This window comes from Oncorhynchus masou, chromosome 11 (genome assembly GCF_036934945.1).
Source record: "Oncorhynchus masou masou isolate Uvic2021 chromosome 11, UVic_Omas_1.1, whole genome shotgun sequence".
Classification (NCBI taxonomy): Eukaryota; Metazoa; Chordata; class Actinopteri; order Salmoniformes; family Salmonidae; genus Oncorhynchus; species Oncorhynchus masou.
This window is the reverse complement of record NC_088222.1, coordinates 54,087,540-54,106,652: the sequence shown is the minus strand read 5'-3', so window position 1 is coordinate 54,106,652 and position 19,113 is coordinate 54,087,540. Positions and strand designations below refer to the sequence as shown.

The following is a 19,113-nucleotide window of genomic DNA, read 5'->3' as shown; positions in this document are numbered from 1 at the left end:
TTCCTGTGCATAGTTCATTTCGACAGTACTGGAAACAGTGAAACGCTCACAATTTTGTACTGCCTTCGCTTCCTTTGATGTTTGAGTCCAAAAACATGGGATCAGTTCAATACACGGTGACAGACTGGCTTTTACAAATAAAACGAGTTTATATAAAACCAGACTAATGCTTAACGTTTTAATAAATACTTATCTCCAGCGCGATTTTTGCTGGAGATTAATATTTTGGACTGGAAGTCGTTCTTGTTCAGATCAGAAATGTGGACATACAAACTGCCCCGTCAGATTGTTTGTACAATATGGCCTGATGAACATGAGTATTGAAATGTTAACACCTTCTCATTTACAGGAGAGCACGAACTTTATTAATATTGTTGTTCCCCTACCGGAAAGATGATTGTGAAACATAAACAGGAAGCGGCTAGGTCTGAGGACAGCCATTGCTGTGTCGTGGCTCTGTAACAAAACACGAAGGTATAGAGGAAGACGCAAATTGCGGACTCTCATTTCACCAGAAGGCCGATTTTCATGATTTTAAGAGAAAACATATTTAGTCAATTGATATACACTTAGATAGCTAACGGGTAAGTGTTTCGCATTAATTATTTCAAATATGTCGTTTGCGCCAGTGAGTTTATTTGAACGTACGGCAACACTGCTTGTTAACGTTAGCTTCACGCTAATGTCATTTGAGCAGGAAGCCTAAAACAAAGTGTATAGTTTACGGCTGACGTTAGTTAGCTAACGTTTTGTCTTATTTTGAAATATGTGGTAACCTTAAATTAGGCCCATTAGTAGTATGTGATTTACTATCTTGAGAAATGTTTTCTAGTTGTAACAAACCGCTTCGCTGTTAACGCTAATACAGCTAACTTTAGTTTTCTCCCTCCCACTACTAGCTCCATGCTAACGTCTGTAGCTAACTTTGAAAATGACACGTATCTATGAATTCAAATCCACTTAGCTAGCTAGAGGGCCAACCAATCACTATGGCAACTTACGTGTGTATGTCAACGTTGTCGTTTGATTTTAATGTTAACCAGTTAGCTAAATGAGAATAAAACCAACTCCTCCTCCGCTGCCAGTTAAACGTAATAATAAAATTTGTGACTTTCACAGCTCGCTATCCTTTTAGCTTTGCTTCCAAACGTTAGCTAGCCAACTGGTCATAGTGGTCGTTGCTATATTATTCATCATGGTGATTTTGAACCATCAATTAAACAAATGCCTTAATGTCAGGTAGTTAGCGGATTGTAACTGGATAATGTGATGCTGTTACACCATTGGTAAACTGTTCGGCATAACACAGAACTTTCGACCAACCTTAACTTGGCTATACTACAGTATCTTCGTTCTCGATTCGGCTAAACGTGTTTACACCTGGTGGTGTATACACATTGTTGGTTTACTTCATTGACCAAAAAAGGGATTCGTTTTCATAATGAAACAGCTCCTACATTCAAACAGGACATATCCAGTAGCGTATAATGGAGCATCACAATAGGCCGTAAAAATCTGATAGCTATGATCACCTTCGAGCTGAAATGTTATTTTTTTGGAGTCAATAAAATCAAACTCAAGATGTATTGGTGACATAAGATTCCTTTGAGGTGTGTGAGTTGGTGAATCCTTGTGAGGTGCGCGGTACTTATGCAATGTTGAACCCAATTACCTTTAGCCAAAATGTGTATTTTAATTTGAAGTCTAACACGTTGATACCTTAACAGAAATATCCTCTCCTAGTAATGTTAGTCACCAAACTAGAAATAACTAAATCAGTCAAATAACCCCAGATTCTCCTCCATGTTGAATTCTATTGGCCATATATTGAACCCCCCACCCTACTTCTAAATGATGATTTAATTGATTAGATAGGAGTGAGATCAACAATGTAATGACAACTACTATTAATTAGTGTGCATTTGAGATTAATATATTTAGTGTCTGACACTGTGCAATTGTCTTTTGTCTTCTGATTATAACCATGACTGTTAAGCATTTCATATTCGATTGATACAGATTATACTTAAGCATGAAGGCATGAGAACATGGGAATTATCGTGTGAATAACTCCTGACTAAAGGCTGTTTTTAGGCCTGAGGTGAAGCCAAGGGCCGTGTAAAGAGCCCCTAGAGGGGGTGTTGTTTTTGATAATTCCTGTGTTCCAGGGCCTTATTGCTTTTATAAAACGCTTGCCAACATGTTCAAAGATTTTATGTTTATATGAAAAACATTAGTATATTAGTTTTATTTTATCCTTCCACCATACGATGAAGGAAACAGGAAACCGCACACTGCTCTTGATAGTATCACTGATCTTTAATAAGCTTACGTATCGGCCTCACGGCCTCCGTCAGAGCTTTTGTGAATTTTTTTGTAATTTGCACCCTTATGTAGACCTAGTCCCACCCACATCCGTTCCACACATCGAAGGGGGTTGGAGGCAAAGGAAAAACGAATAAGTGCTACCAAGTATAACAATATGCATTTAATTTATATTACAAAAGTGTATAAATAAGACGTATGAAACACGTCTGTAAAACCACAATGAGGACATCGCAAGTTTTCATAAGTCATTGAGTCGTCGTACGAAAAACAGAGTAATCTTCAATAGGCACATAATTCATGTTGAAATTCACAACATTACATGCATAGGCATTTCATCATTAAGTCCTTTAGGAAATAATGTCTGGAGGGTGAAAATCGTTAATATGAAAAACATTATTATATTGAGTAAATTCATTTTATTTTATCCTTCCACCATACAAAATAGTCTGGGCAAAAGCCATTCGTTAGTTTACAGATTCTCAAGTTGCTAGCCAAATAGACGGGTTGGTTGTTTATCAACAACTGACTCGCGCAAAACAGTCAGGGTTGGCTTAGATTGTTGACAACGTGTAAGCTATATTTGGTCTCCAATATTTTATTGAAACTATAAATACATTTGCACAATGAGCACTTGTTTCCTCTCAAATAAATACTTACAGTAGTTGGCTAGCTAGCGAATTTGGGCTCTATTAGCATTGACATGAAATCTGTCAAAACAAGACATGGTATCAAGAAAGAAATGAAACGAGCCACTTATGATTCCCCAAATGGCAGTTTCTTGTCATTCTTGCTAGCAATCTAGCCACCGAGAATCACAACACGCTGACTTCTGCCCCATGGATGCGCTCGCACACATTAGCTGACTATGTCAGGAAAATTATCTATGGGCTGGTCGTTCATTCTATCCATTGTATTTGCAATTGTTCTTTTAGTAAACAAATCATTAACATGTAGCTATGCAGACTAGCTACTTCTCCTTTGCTAGCTTGCCAACTAAAGCTAACACAATCACCTCAAGCAGCCGAAATGACGGCAAGATATGTGCGCTTTAGTTTATTTATAATGAAATATGTCTGGGGCGGCAGGTAGCCTAGTGGTTAGAGCGTTGGGCCAGTAACCCGAAAGGCTGCTAGATCGAATCCCTGAGCTGACAAGGTAAGAATCTGTCATTCTGCCCCTGAACAAGGAAGTTAACCCACTGTTCCCCGATAGGCTGTTATTATAAGTAAGAAAGAATTTGTTCTTAACTGACTTGCCTTAGTAAAATAAAAGTTTAAAAAATTATCCTGATAAATGAATTTGCCTGGCCAGAGAAGCTGTCAAAAAAAATGCAACATTGTTCCACAGGTCAGAGAAGCAGACAGCAAGGTTAAGATAACCCAAATGTTAGCCTAGTAGCATAGAGAAATATTGTCTCAATGCTTTTTTCCAGGGGAGATGAAGTTATACATTGACTGGCTGGGCATTGGGACAGTGGGTGTGCATTGATAAATGGAACCTGGAGAATGCTGAGATTGTGGTGCCATAACTCTGTGCTGGAGTTATGGCAATCAGCATCCCAAAACCTGTTTTATAATCTGGAATTATTTATTGTATTTTCTTTCCCCCACGTATATAGTAGCTATGGCTTTTCTAGAGCAATCTGCTCTCACCTCAACTTCTGTTAGGGATAGAAAGCTTTCAGCTGAAAACAGTGACTTGATTGATTAGTGTTTGTAAGTTATCTCTAGCTGTCATAACCTGTAGGTTATGTTTGAGTTGAATACACATTCTGCTATTTAAGAGACTCTAGGAAAAAGGTGAGAACACAAGCCAGCTGGCCTGGCAAATAGATCTGTCAGGTAGTCTGATGTCCTACTGGAAGTATATTTTTTTCTATAATCTTAGTACACTTCTGTTCCTGCACCTCAATGCCCTCTGGCCTTAATATTGAAATATCATACAACATTTTGCAGAGGTGTCACTACTTCTGATTTTTCTTTTGGCTAGGCTAGATGCTGTAAATTCTAAATATTATTGTTGGGCCGAGATTGATCAATTACATGTTTTAAAGGACTGATGTTCAGGGGAATTAACAGAATGAAGTTGAACATATAACACCATAGAATACTATCTCCATGACGACTACTGCTGTGACTTTTTTTTGAGCATCCATTGACGTAATCATGTTAAATCAGAGGTTGTTTAGCGTAGGGCTCTGCTCTCTTGCTTTGATAGTTGGAAAATACTAGAAGCCGGTGTGGTACATCTCTACCAAATATCCTGGCTTCCCTACTAAACTGTTCTAGAGTAGGGTATTTACTTGGCTGTGTTTACACAGGCACTCCAATTCAGACATTTTGCCAGTAGATCTTTTGCTTCCACTGGATCACGTCACACACACATCCTTCAACCCACAGTGTGTCAGCAGCAGCCAGGGCAAAGGGGAGAGAGCTCCTGCTGATGTGTAGTTCAGTTGTATTTGCATGGTCTTGACCTTTGGCTCCCATATACTTTAGCCCTGGAGCTGTTTGCACGTTGCATAACTGGTCACAGGTCAGCCAGCCTGCCGGGCGCATTGTGGTGCACGCTAGACGGGGAGACAGTTGAGTCTGAGACAAAAGTCACAGTAAAATTATCAGCTCAGCCAGCCAGCCAGGCCACTGAGGCCTCTTTTTATTTCAAGTATACAGTACCAGTCAAAAGTTTGGACACCTACTCATTCAAGGGTTTTTCTTTATTTTGTACTGTTTTCTACATTGTGGAATAATAGTGAAGACTTCAAAACTATGCGTTTGAGCCAACAGTTCTGTATACCACCGCTACCGTGTCACAACACAACTGAAGGGCTCAAACGCAATAAGAAGTAAATAAATTCCACAAATGTACTTTTAACAAGGCACACCTGTTAACTGAAATGCATTCCAGGTGACTACCTCATAAAGCTGGTTGAGAAATTGCCAAGAGTGTGCAAAGCTGTCATCAAGGCAAAGGGTGGCTACTTTGAAGAATCTCAAATATATTTTGATTTAACACTTCTTTTTTTTGCTTTCTACATGATTCAATGTTATTATATAGTTAGGGTGTCTTCACTATTATTGTACAATGTGGAAAATTAGTAAAAAATAAAAACCCTTGAGTAGGTGTGTCCATTTTGACCTTTAAAAAAAATATATAAATATAAATCTCCTGCTCAGTGCTTACTGGAGGTATTTATGTAGAGGTGTTGGGAGCCTACCTTTTGACTGTGAATGGCATTTTATTTTGTATTACTGAAGCTGCATGCACATAGATGGCCATTGGTTTGTTAGTTTAGTCAAATTGTTAATGTTAAATATTAAGTTTAAAAGGTTCCCTGTGCAGCCTTTCCATGCGAGAATGATTATGGCAGAACATTAGGTTTGTATCTTGCATGTATTTTTTAATGGAAAGTACAATAGGCTAATGTTGGCAAACTAAACCTGATTGGGATTATCCATTTACGAGGCCCATGGTCCACATCATCAGGCTCTGAGTCAGTGTCGTTGAGGCCATGTTCATGAGCACGTGTCTTGGCTGTTAGGAAAGAGACTGTGAACATTGGTCTGAACTGACTGTACTTCTGTCCATTGAATCTCACTGGAGCAAGATTATACTTCCTGAGGGTTGCCATTGATTGTCATTGTTCTTATCACATGTTGCTAAATCCTTCAGATGAGACTCTCTTCTTGCGACGATGTGACACGCACCGTGTCCCACATGTTGAACTCGGATTGCAGGGATTCTAAAGTCTTGTAGGACCTTGATTCTAGGATGGTTGTTAGTCTACTTTTGGAAGCACAAATATAGGCTAATAGACTAATTATGCCATATTACTTTGCCTGTGTTACTGATGCTTCCCCTGGTTCCAGATTTAGATTTTGTTACTCACTCAGATACCATATTTTATTTAACCTTTAGTTTATCAGGGAGTCATACTGACACTAAGGTCTCTTGTGGATGAGGCCTGAATGACATAAATGACAGAAAATACACACATCAAAATATAAATACAAAATGCAAGTAGAAAGAACAACACGGTCATAAACACATTCATCAATAATAAAGTCCTCAGTTATCTTTTTGAAATGCACCGAAACATCAAATTTAGGAACATTTTAAATAAGGTGAAGGAAATTAAAAGCTGATTTTACCTAACTCGAGGAATTTCCATAGTTGGCAATCCGGGTGTGGTAACTTGTATGCGTAAAGTTTTTATGTTAGGTACCGTGGGACTTTTTGTAAAAGGCCTTTTATACGCAAGTATGTTTTCATTCATGTGGACACCCCTTCAAAGTAGTGGATTTGGCTATTTGAATGAAACCTGTTGCTGACAGTAGAATGGCCTTACTGAAGAGTTCAGTGACTATCAACGTGGCATAGGATGCCACCTTTCCAAAAAGTCAGTTCATCAAATTTGTGCCCTGCTAGAGCTGTCACCGTCAAATGTAAGTGCTATTATTGTGGAGTGGGAACGTCAAGGAGCAACAATGGCCATCCTCTATCTGGCAGTCTGACTGACAAATCTGGGTTTGTTCGGATGCCAGAAGAAAGCTACCTGTCCCAATCCATAGTGCCAACTGTAAAGTTTGGTGGCGGAGGAATAATGATCTGGGGATGTTTTCCATGGTTCGGTCTAGGCCCCTTAGTTCCAGTGACAGGAAATCTTAATGTGACACTTTGTGGTAACCGTTTGGGGAAGGTCCTTTGCCCTTTCAGCATGACAATGCCCCGTGCACAAAGCAAGGTCCATACAGAAATAGTTTGTCGATCTGTGTGGAATAACTTGACTGGCCAGCACAGAGCCCTGAGCTCATTCCCATCAAATACCTTTTGGATGAATTGGAACACCGACTGCGAGCCAGGCCGAATTGCCCAACCTCACTAATGCTCTTGTGGCTGGATGGAAGCAAGTCCCTGCAGCAATGTTCTAACATCTAGTGGAAAGCCTTCCCAGGAGAGTGGGGGTTGTTATAGCAGCAAAGGGGGGGGGGGGGACAAACCCCATAATAATGCCATGGTTTTGGAATGAGATGTTGGATGAGTAGGTGTCCACATACTTTATTTTTTTAAATATACAAGTTATATACTGAACAAAAATATAAACACAATTTTCAATTAATTAGGTCCTAATCTATGGATTTTACATCTGGGCAGGGGCATGAGAGGGCGTAGACCCACCCACTTGGGAGCCAAGCCCAGACAATCAGAATGAGTCTTTCCCTGCAAAAGGGCCTGGGTTTGCGTGGTCTGAGGCCAGTTGATCAGATTGACAAATTCTCTAAACTGACGGAGGCATCTTATGTTAGAGAAATTAACATTAAATTCTTGGGCATCTGATAGGCTAATTGACATACAGTGCCTTGCGAAAGTATTCGGCCCCCTTGAACTTTGCGACCTTTTGCCACATTTCAGGCTTCAAACATAAAGATATAAAACTGTATTTTTTTGTGAAGAATCAACAACAAGTGGGACACAATCATGAAGTGGAACGACATTTATTGGATATTTCAAACTTTTTTAACAAATCAAAAACTGAACAATTGGGCGTGCAAAATTATTCAGCCCCTTTCAGTGCAGCAAACTCTCTCCAGAAATTCAGTGAGGATCTCTGAATGATCCAATGTTGACCTAAATGACTAATGATGATAAATACAATCCACCTATGTGTAATCAAGTCTCCGTATAAATGCACCTGCACTGTGATAGTCACAGAGGTCCGTTAAAAGCGCAGAGAGCATCATGAAGAACAAGGAACACACCAGGCAGGTCCGATATACTGTTGTGAAGAAGTTTAAAGCCGGAATTGGATACAAAAATATTTCCCAAGCTTAAACATCCCAAGGAGCACTGTGCAAGCGATAATATTGAAATGGAAGGAGTATCAGACCACTGCAAATCTACCAAGACCTGGCCGTCCCTCTAAACTTTCAGCTCATACAAGGAGAAGACTGATCAGAGATGCAGCCAAGAGGCCCATGATCACTCTGGATGAACTGCAGAGATTTACAGGTGAGGTGGGAGACTCTGTCCATAGGACAACAATCAGTCGTATATTGCACAAATCTGGCCTTTATGGAAGAGTGGCAAGAAGAAAGCCATTTCTTAAAGATATCCATAAAAGTGTCGTTTAAAGTTTGCCACAAGCCACCTGGGAGACACACCAAACATGTGGAAGAAGGTGCTCTGGTCAGATGAAACCAAAATTGAACTTTTTGGCAACATTGCAAAACGTTATGTTTGGCGTAAAAGCAACACAGCTCATCACCCTGAACACACCATCCCCACTGTCAAACATGGTGGTGGCAGCATCATGGTTTGGGCCTGCTTTTCTTCAGCAGGGACAGGGAAGATGGTTAAATTTGATGGGAAGATGGATGGAGCCAAATACAGGACCATTCTGGAAGAACCTGATGGAGTCTGCAAAAGACCTGAGACTGGGACGGAGATTTGTCTTCCAACAAGACAATGATCCAAAACATTAAAAAATCTACAATGGAATGGTTCAAAAATAAACATGTCCAGGTGTTAGAATGGCCAAGTCAAAGTCCAGACCTGAATCCAACCGAGAATCTGTGGAAAGAACTGAAAACTGCTGTTCACAAATGCTCTCCATCCAACCTCAGAGCTCGAGCTGTTTTGCAAGGAGGAATGGGAAAAAATTTCAGTCTCTCGATGTGCAAAACTCATAGAGACATGCCCCAAGCGACTTACAGCTGTAATCGCAGCAAAAGGTGGCGCTACAAACTATTAACTTAGGGGGGCTGAATCATTTTGCACGCCCAATTTCAGTTTTTGATTTGTTAAAAAAAGTTTGAAATATCCAATAAATGTCGTTCCACTTCATGATTGTGTCCCACTTGTTGTTGATTCTTCACAAAAAAATACAGTTTTATATCTTTATGTTTGAAGCCTGAAATGTGGCAAAAGGTCGCAAAGTTCAAGGGGGCCGAATACTTTCGCAAGGCACTGTAATTTGAGTCAATTGGAGGTGTACCTGTGGATGTATTTCAAGGCCTACCTTCAAACTCAGTGCCTCTTTGCTTGACATGGGAAAATCAAAAGAAATCAGCCAAGACATCAGAAAAAACATTGTAGCCCTCCACAAGTCTGGTTCATCCTTGGGAGTAATTTCCAAGTGTCTGAAAGTACCACATTCATCTGTACAAACAATAGTATGCAAGTATAAACACCATGGGACCATGCAGCCGTCATACCGCTCAGGAAGGAGACGCGTTCTGCCTCCTAGAGATGAACGTACTTTGATGTGAAAAGTGCAAATCAATCCCAGAACAACAGCAAAGGACGTGTTGAAGGTGCTGGAGGAAACGGGTACAAAAGTATCTCTATTCACAGTAAAACAAGTCTTATATCGACATAACCTGAAAGGCCGCTCAGCAAGGAAAAGAACCACTGCTCCAAAACCGCCATTAAAAAAAAGCCATACTACGGTTTGCAACTGCACATGGGGACAAAGATACATATTTTTTGGAGAAATGTCCGCTGGTCTGATGAAACACAAATAGAACTACTTGGCCATAATGACCATCATTATGTTTGGAGGAGAAAGGGGGAGGCTTGCAAACTGAAGAATAACATCCCAACCGGGATGCATGGGGGTGGCAGCATCATGTTGTTTGGGTGCTTTGCTGCAGGAGGGTCTGGTGCACTTCACAAAGTAGATGGCATCAAGAGGCAGGAACATTATGTGGATATATTGAAGCAAGAAATCAGTCAGGAAGTTAAAGCTTGGTCGCAAATGGGCCTTCAAAATGGACAATGACCCCAAGCAGACTTCCAAAGTTGTGGCAAAATGGCTTAAGGACAACAAAGTTAAGGTATTGGCGTGGCCATCACAAAGCCCTGACCTCAATCCTATAGAAAATTTGTGGGCAGAACTGAAAAAGCGTGTGCGAGCAAGGAGGCCTACAAACCTGACTCGGTTTCACCAGCTCTGTCAGGAGGAATTGGCCAAAATTCACCCAACGTTTTGTGGTAAGCTTGTGGAAGGCAACACAAAACGTTTGACCTCAGTTAAACCATTTAAAGGCAATGCTACCAAATACTAATTAAATGTATGTAAATTTCTGACCCACTGGGAATGTGATGAAAGAAATTAAAGCTGGAAATAAATAATTCTCTCCTATTATTCTGACATGTCACATTCTTAAAATAAAGTGGTGCTTCTAACTTACCTAGACAGGGAATTTTTACTAGAGTTTAAACTGAGTTTAAATGTATTTGGCTAAGGTGTATTTAAATCTTCCGATTTCAACTGTATATGGCCACTCCCCCTTTCTGTAATATGTTACATTTTAAAGACATTATAATAATGGTGTCTTATACACTGAGTATACGAAACATTCGGAAGACCTGCTCTTTCCATGACAGATTGACAAGGTGAACGATATCATCGCTTATTAATTTCACATGTTAAATCCACTTCAGTCAGTGTAGATAAAGGGGAGCAGATGATTAAAGGATTTTTAAGTTGTGTTACAATTGAGATACGGATAGTGTATGTGTGCCATTCAGAGACTGAATGGGCAAGACAAAGATTAAAGTGCTTTTTGAACGTGGTAGGTGCCAGGCGCACCGGTTTGTGCGTATCATGAACTGCAACACTGCTGGGTTTCAAGCTCAACAGTTTTCCGTGTGTATCAAGAATGGTTCACCATCCAAAGAACATCTAGCGAACTTGACAACTATGGGACGCATTGGAGTCAACATGGGCCAGCATGCCTGTGTAACGCTTTTGACACCTTGTAGTGTCAATGCTCAATGACTTGAGGCTGTTCTGAGGGCAAAAGGGGCGCAACTCAATATTAGGAAGGTGCCCATGACTGATAGATTGTTGATCAACAGTTTTGGAATCCGGGATAACTAATAGCTGTATCTCTTCACTGTTGGGTCATGCCGCATTCAAAACAACTCTGAGATTTCCAACTTCAGTGCTTTCAAGACAACTGGGAACTCTGAATAAAACAAGCTCAGACTGGGGGGGGAAGTAGTTAACGGTTATCTAACTCGGAATTCCAACTCGGGAACTCGGGCCTCTTTGTGGAGCTTTCCGACAAAGATCACTGATGTCATGATTTGACCTTGTATTTTTCCAGAGTTCCCAGTTGTCTTGAAAGCACCAACTATTTTTTTTATTGTTGATCTAAAATGGCTCCTTATTTGAGATTGGGGAAACTGCTCTTGTGTTCTAGCTTCCAGTAGGCCTAGATCTTAATATTTTTTGTGTCTAAGGAAGATCAGGGCCAAGTAATTAATCAAACGTTTTAACATGTACTGTTCTTGCATGCCTGTTGTTCATAGCCTCTGTTCTTGCATGCCTGTTGTTCATAGCCTCTGTTCTTGCATGCCTGTTGTTCATAGCCTCTGTTCTTGCATGCCTGTTGTTCATAGCCTCTGTTCTTGCATGCCTGTTGTTCATAGCCTCTGTTCTTGCATGCCTGTTGTTCATAGCCTCTGTTCTTGCATGCCTGTTGTTCATAGCCTCTGTTCTTGCATGCCTGTTGTTCATAGCCTCTGTTCTTGCATGCCTGTTGTTCATAGCCTCTGTTCTTGCATGCCTGTTGTTCATAGCCTCTGTTCTTGCATGCCTGTTGTTCATAGCCTCTGTTCTTGCATGCCTGTTGTTCATAGCCTCTGTTCTTGCGGTCTTACAGGATACACCAGCTCCGGATATGTCCTTCATATTTGATTGGATTTATAGTGGTTTCAGTAGCGTATTGCAGTTTCTAGGTAAGTACTATCTAAACTTCACCTATTACACTTTCAATACTGTCCTCTGAATGGCTTGTATAGGAAGATGGTTCTTAAGCTACTCAGTACTGATACCTTTTCTGTTTATTTCTTGGTTTTCCCAATCGCCACCTGTTCTAAAGAATGCCAACGAGTGTGGTACTGTCTGCCGTTCCTATAAATCCATCTTGTCCCTCTTGTGGTTGAACGTAGTAACTGATTTTGAGTAGTATAGGACTAGGCCGAGGTGTTTGACAGTGTGCGTGCCCACTGCCAAGCTACAGTGAAACACAAACGAGGCTGCTGCTACAGCTCGCTTTAGACTCCCTCTCCAGAGCCCTCTAGTTTCTGTGACACTAGCTAGCTCTCATCCCCGAGAGGCGTGGTGACACTCCTGCTTAACTTGTTAAACAGGTAGTGCTGATGTTCCAGTGGTGTGGAGTAATGATGACGGCTCTGCTTCAGAGCTCACTCGGATAGAAATGACAAAGCTTGTTTACTATAGGTTATGCATACCTGACAGCAGGTCTAAACTTGTTACTTCAACACTTTCAAGTTTTGACTTATTTTGTTGCTGAGAAGAGTTTCCAATGATTTGGTTTCATTGTGAATACATTGTTAGGCAAAGGAAAGTCAACAATTATTGACAAGGCAAGGTGATAGGAAGTCACAGCTTCTTCACTTTCAATGTACAAAAATATTTCTGAAATATTTGTTTGATACATTTATTATATTTTAGGACTGTACAAGAAATCGGGCAAGTTAGTATTTCTTGGACTGGACAATGCTGGCAAGACAACGCTACTGCACATGCTCAAAGATGACAGATTGGGACAGCATGTGCCAACTTTACATCCAAGTGAGTAAATCTTTTATAGTCACATTTGTGTAATTTTCCTATAAACGTACCCATCGAGAGCTAAGGAAACAGACAGTTGCTTATGAACAGGCCTAATAGTTCAACAATCAATCCCAAGTATGATCTTCTCCTCAGTGATAATTTCATTCAAAAATAGTGACTCAAATATTTGTTCAACACCTATTTTTTTATATATATTTTTTTAATAATTTGTGCTAATTGACTAGACTGACAAATATAAATGAAAAATGATTTGTTCCTATCAGTTGACTGAGACGAGACTAACTTCTCTGTGACTAAAATCTGACTACTAAGTGGACTGGACACAAGTTTTCCCGAGAGATTAAGAGCTTTTCAGTGATGAGTACAATTTTTTTGATTTTATCAGCACAGATGTGCTTCGCAGTTCAGTTCAGCGGTGGGAAGGACACAACCTACATCGGCTGGGGAGCAAGCGTTGAATATGGGCAGACATGCTCCGCTCGGCCTCCGATTAGACACATTGCGTAGGCGACTCTCTTGCTTCCCCATAGCTAACCAGTCACACAATACTTTGCCATCTGGTGATTGCTCCTCTCTCTTGTCTGTCTCTGTGTGTTTTGTATGTAATGTGCAATATCTATGTAGGCTAAAATAGGAATTTACATGGCCAGATTTTTCTTATGTTTGTCATATTTCTGCTGTTGGGAAGAGAATCTGATGTTATGCAGAACAATATTGGTAGGACAAGGCTATGGACGTCAGTGATTTATGTTTACTCTCAGTCATTGAGGAAAATACACATGTAATGTGACTAAAATGAAAGGGCATTTAGTTTACAAAAACGGCACGCTGTTTTCGTCATTTTGACAACTACACCAAATCATAATTCAAATGACAAAAATGTGACAATGACTAAGACGACTAAATCCAAAAGAGTGCCAAAATGAACACTGCCCCTCAGATGTTCATAAAAAGTTAGCGCTGGCTACTTTTACTCTTGTCCTACCTATTTGATGGTTACCCAGTTGACTGAGCTTGTGTAGTAGTTTTCCAATGTAACTATGACCCATTTAACCCACCAGCCTCGGAAGAGCTGACGATTGCTGGCATGACCTTCACCACCTTTGACCTTGGAGGCCATGCACAAGGTATGTATGTGTGCCTGACTGTCTGTGTGTGAGAGAACGTCGATCTGTTCATTTGTGGTTCCCAGCAAAACTGTACTGCACTAATTTATTTTGCTTTGTGCGTGTTTTCAAACAGCTCGCAGAGTGTGGAAAAACTACCTCCCCGCCATCAACGGCATCGTCTTCCTTGTGGATTGCTTGGACATCCCGAGATTGGCCGAGTCCAAAACAGAACTTGATGTGCGTAATCATGAATTTCACAACGACATTGAAAAGGCCCCATGAATAAGATAAATGGGGCTGAAAACGATTTCAACTTAAAAACCCACCGTACATGTTCTATCCAAACAAATGGCCTTTTCATAAGCAGTTCATCAGTTTTGTACTGATTTCTTTGGATATGTGCGACAAAAGAATGGTTTCTTTACCGCTTCCAAAGTCGTAACTGCTAAAAGTTTCATGGGTAGATCATGTCTTACATCATGACATGTTTGGTGTGGATATGTGATGACTAACCAGACATCTCCGTCCTGTGGTACACACAGGCACTAATGACAGATGAGACCATTGGAAACGTGCCGATCCTGGTCCTTGGCAACAAGATTGACAGACACGAAGCCATCAGCGAGGAGAGACTGCGTGAGCTGTTTGGATTGTATGGACAGACAACGGGCAAGGTGAGGAGATCACTGCACTAACCCACATCTACTGATACTACTGTGCCACCCACTTTTCTTTCCTCACAGTGCAACTACTGAACTGTACAACAAATCACAAGAGTTTCACCCTGTCAGGTCATGTTGGGGAACTCTTGGCCCTAGCAGTAACCAAAGCAATATCCTGTTGAACAGCCTACCTCTAACATAGATATGATTTTTAAAACAAAGGAAGAACAAAAACAGAGCCACAGGTGGTTAGAACAACCATGCATTTGAATGATGTTCCCTGATGTTGTTTGTCTGGTCTCCAGGGCAACATTCCCATGAAGGAGTTGAACACGAGACCACTGGAGTTGTTCATGTGCAGCGTGCTGAAGAGGCAGGGCTACGGGGAGGGCTTCCGCTGGCTCTCCCAGTACATCGACTAGAACCCCGGCAGGAGGAGGCGCGACAGGGAGACTCCCCACTTCTACCACCACCACACTCAGTCCCATGTTTGGTTTATAAAGTCTGCCTCCACTATCAGAAAAAAACAGTACAACTTGAACCCAATAGACTTTTATTGGTCTCCGGAACATTTTTTTGTGTGGCTTTTTCTTCCTTTACTCTCTTTTTCTAAGAGAATTAACATAGCATTGATTCTGCAGAACCGTTGAAAAAAATTCTAACTGATGAATCTTTTCTATTTTGTTTCTTCTGTCTTTTCGCCTCCCCCGTGACATCTGTTGGTGTGGTAGAATGCATTCTAACTCTAAATCTGTAAATTCATCTAATGGTATAGGCCCACCGTACCCTTCCGACACATTTTGAGCAGTGAGACAGAGCTGAGTAGTTGTACACGTCACAATACATATTTTTTTAAACTTGAAAGAAAACATGCAGATGTGACTTGTGTTTAATCATGTTTCATTCATTTGTTTCTTCATCCTATATATATTTTTTTACATTATTTCAGTAAACATAGAAAGAAATGTAGACCGCAGTACTCGCCCTTCTGTGGCTCTGTCATACTCTTACAATACAGAGCCCTGCATTGATCTACATTAATGTATTGGGGGAAAAGTTAAATTCCTTAAGATGTCACTTAATGGCATTTCAAGATCACATTTCATCAACACTGCAATGACTATTCCCAGGCTCCAAGACCTCTCGTGGTCCTCATGCATGGTGTGAGAAGATAGTAGAAAGGACCATGGACAACAATGGGAAGGTACATTTTAATTCAGAAGAAGGAAAAGGAAAGTAACTATTGGCTATATAACCATCTCTGAGTCTGGTTCGAAGTTGAAATTGTTAGCTAGCAGACAAGATCAGAAAGATATTTAACTGTGAATTAAATGATTGAAAATAACATGCAGTAAAAAGTGGTTGGTTTCATGTAACATCTAGTAGTTGTCAATGTTATAAAGCCATTTTACTGATGAGTTCCCTGAGCAGACACGAACAGGATGAATATATTGACCAAGTAAGATATGAGGAATAGTTCATGAGTGGGAATGGATAGGCATATGAAAACCTATAAGAAAGATTTAGATTTGTTTTATATAAGCGGTTTCCTTGATCAATGTGCTTTATATAAAAAAAACTATTAAGCATGCCTTGTTCTTTGATTTTGAATGTTCATCTACAGAAGTACAACACGAGGGTGGAAATGCCAAATTACAATGTTGAGAATTGAGTGCTTATCTCAAAACGTGTTTTTTTCTTCTTCAGAACCATAATTGAATGGCGCATAATTTTGTTTTGTTCTGTCCCTTTGCGTCTCTTTAATCTCTCGTATTCCATGAGCTGTTCCGATAAGAGAGAGACTCTGTTTGCATCATAAATTGTAATAAATGTTTGCAATGAATAACAGGTTAACAGTGGTCCGTAACCAACAGTTATTTTGGAGTGGCTCGGTCGCTTGACTGTCACCAGAAATGACACCTTCGTTTTCTGGGCTGTCATAATGGAAGTTGACAATTTAAATGGTTAGGCTAGGTAAGGGTTTACGGTGGGGCTGTCCCAAGGATCCCGGAACTAATTGAATCTCACTACGTTGTACGAGCAACAAGGGGTTGGTGGTTGTATTCGCTAAAATGTGTTATTAAAAGTATACATTTCAGAAGCACGCGGAAGAGGGCACTTGTATATGACAAAGAGGTACATGTAAGTTTTTTTATTTATTTTTACAAGAATCGACTGGTGGTGGCTCGTTGTTGTTGCTAGCAACTTCGGCGTCCAAACTCAACTCCGCCTCGATATAATCAAGTTGAACGTTACTCCGCTGCGGTGTGATTTATGAAAAAGGTTTCTGCCACGTCAACAGTTGTAATTGGCTGAAACAGAATTTATTGCTGGAAATAGACCTTTCGGTCTGGGCTAGAAGGGATACCGATTGTGTTAAAATGGCGTCATAGTCCCGTCTGCTCCACTCGAAGCTTGAGTTGTCTCAGGAATTGTATGACTCATTTACAACGATAGTGGTTAACACTGCTGGTCTTCAGTATTTTACTAGCCTACAAGCTTTTGAAGACCAGCTAAACCATTATAAACAGAATACAAGGACAGCATGTATTGTAAACAAAAAGGATACCGCATCTGGACAGAAGGCTGAGTTCGAATTTAATCAAGAAGTGATATTAATCTAGGTCGTTACCTAGTAAAATAGCTAACTCCGTTGACTAACGTCAGATAGTAGACAGACGTGTGTGTTATTAATCGATTTTAGATTAGCTATTCTAACTTGTCATTTGTTTAACACCTCAGATCTCGCATCGTAAAAAAACTTGCATCGGGAACTCATGTTCCCCATGATGGAACAACCTTCCCGGTGTTCGGTAGGAGAACCTACTATACGCCTGCCACCATGGCAAGGATAAACATGCTAGTGATAGTAAGAGGGAAACACAAATGGTACGTTAGCTAATGTTTTACAAAGAGGCACAGTAAAGGTGATTATGATTGACTGATGTTGTGAGGAGGGGATGTCGTTCAGGAAGGGAGAGGTGAGAGGTTGAGGAGGGTATGTGTTAGAAAGGGAAGAGAACCACAAGATGCAGGACTCCTTGTTCCCCAAATATCCAAGAAAACAGATGGATACGGGGCTTTCTCCTACAGAGTTCATCTTTTATGTGAGAGTCAGACTTGGTTTCAGTCTTGTAAGTGACGTTACGTACCTAAGCCTTGGACAAATAATCCTCGTCTGACATGAAAGGCCCATATGGACAGAAGTATATCTCCTCTTTCTCCCCCCCCCCCCAAATAGTTTTTATTTGCCTAGGGTCCATGGTCAGCTTGTCTCATCTGGTGTACTGTACTGTGTCTTATCTGATGTACATAAGTATGCTCCCAGTAGCCCCTTCTTTTGTCCTTTTCCACATCTAATAACTCCTGGACATGCCTGGCCCTACACCTTCCTGGACATGCTGCTGATCCTGGACTGTGGCCGAGGACCCCTAGCTCCTCCCCTGGGTGTGTCTTGCCCTAGCTCCTCCCCCCTCCACTGGGTCTGCCTTCCCCTAATGAGATTGAGATTATTCCAGAATACAATCATAATGAAGATTGTTTTCTGTGATTATCTACGGTACATTTAACATTTCCGTTCTACAATATTTTTCTCAAAATGGTATTTTTGGTGTGGTTTGTCTCTCACAGAACATGAGGCCGAGGATAAAAAAACTCACAAAAACCCAGACACTGGGAACAAGGTAAAGTAGAATAAACTCAAACAAAGGAACATCAGTGAGCGTTAACACACACACACACACACACGCATCTAAATATCAAAACACATCCGAACATACAAAACAATGGAAAACACATCTAGGAGAGGAGACAGTAGACAGAAGAGAAAATGGAAGGGAGAGGAGATGGTAGAGAGGGGAGGGGAGACGGTGGGGAGGGGAGGTTGTAAAGGGGAGGAGACAGTAGGGAGGGAAGAGAAAAAAAGGGAGAGGAGACAGAAGAGAAAAAAGGGAGAGGAGACAGAAGAGAAAAAAGGGAGAGGAGACAGAAGAGAAAAAAGGGAGAGGAGACAGAAGAGAAAAAAGGGAGAGGAGACAGAAGAGAAAAAAGGGAGAGGAGACAGAAGAGAAAAAAGGGAGAGGAGACAGAAGAGAAAAAAGGGAGAGGAGACAGAAGAGAAAAAAGGGAGGGGAGACAGAAGAGAAAAAAGGGAGGGGAGACAGAAGAGAAAAAAGGGAGAGGAGACAGAAGAGAAAAAAGGGAGAGGAGACAGAAGAGAAAAAAGGGAGAGGAGACAGAAGAGAAAAAAGGGAGAGGAGACAGTAGAGAAAAAAGGGAGAGGAGACAGTAGAGGGGAGAGGATAAGGTTCAACTTTATGTTAGGAGAGTGAGGGTTTCACTCTTTTTAAAGTTCCACATATTTGCTGTATTTTGTGTTTTTAATAGAAAAATAAGAATAAATGAA

The 19,113-nt window shown here is 40.7% G+C and overlaps 1 protein-coding gene across 1 annotated transcript; it reads left to right on the top strand.

The window, feature by feature from the left end:
- The first annotated feature begins 430 nt into the window (after positions 1–430).
- LOC135548839 (GTP-binding protein SAR1b) lies at positions 431–16,562 on the top strand. The gene is made up of 7 exons (XM_064978821.1): positions 431–584; positions 12,000–12,075; positions 12,815–12,934; positions 13,999–14,064; positions 14,180–14,283; positions 14,589–14,720; positions 15,014–16,562. Exons 2-7 carry the CDS (start codon positions 12,018–12,020, stop codon positions 15,128–15,130), a joined length of 597 nt encoding a protein of 198 aa, XP_064834893.1. The 5' UTR covers positions 431–584; positions 12,000–12,017; the 3' UTR covers positions 15,131–16,562.
- The last annotated feature ends 2,551 nt before the right edge of the window (positions 16,563–19,113 follow it).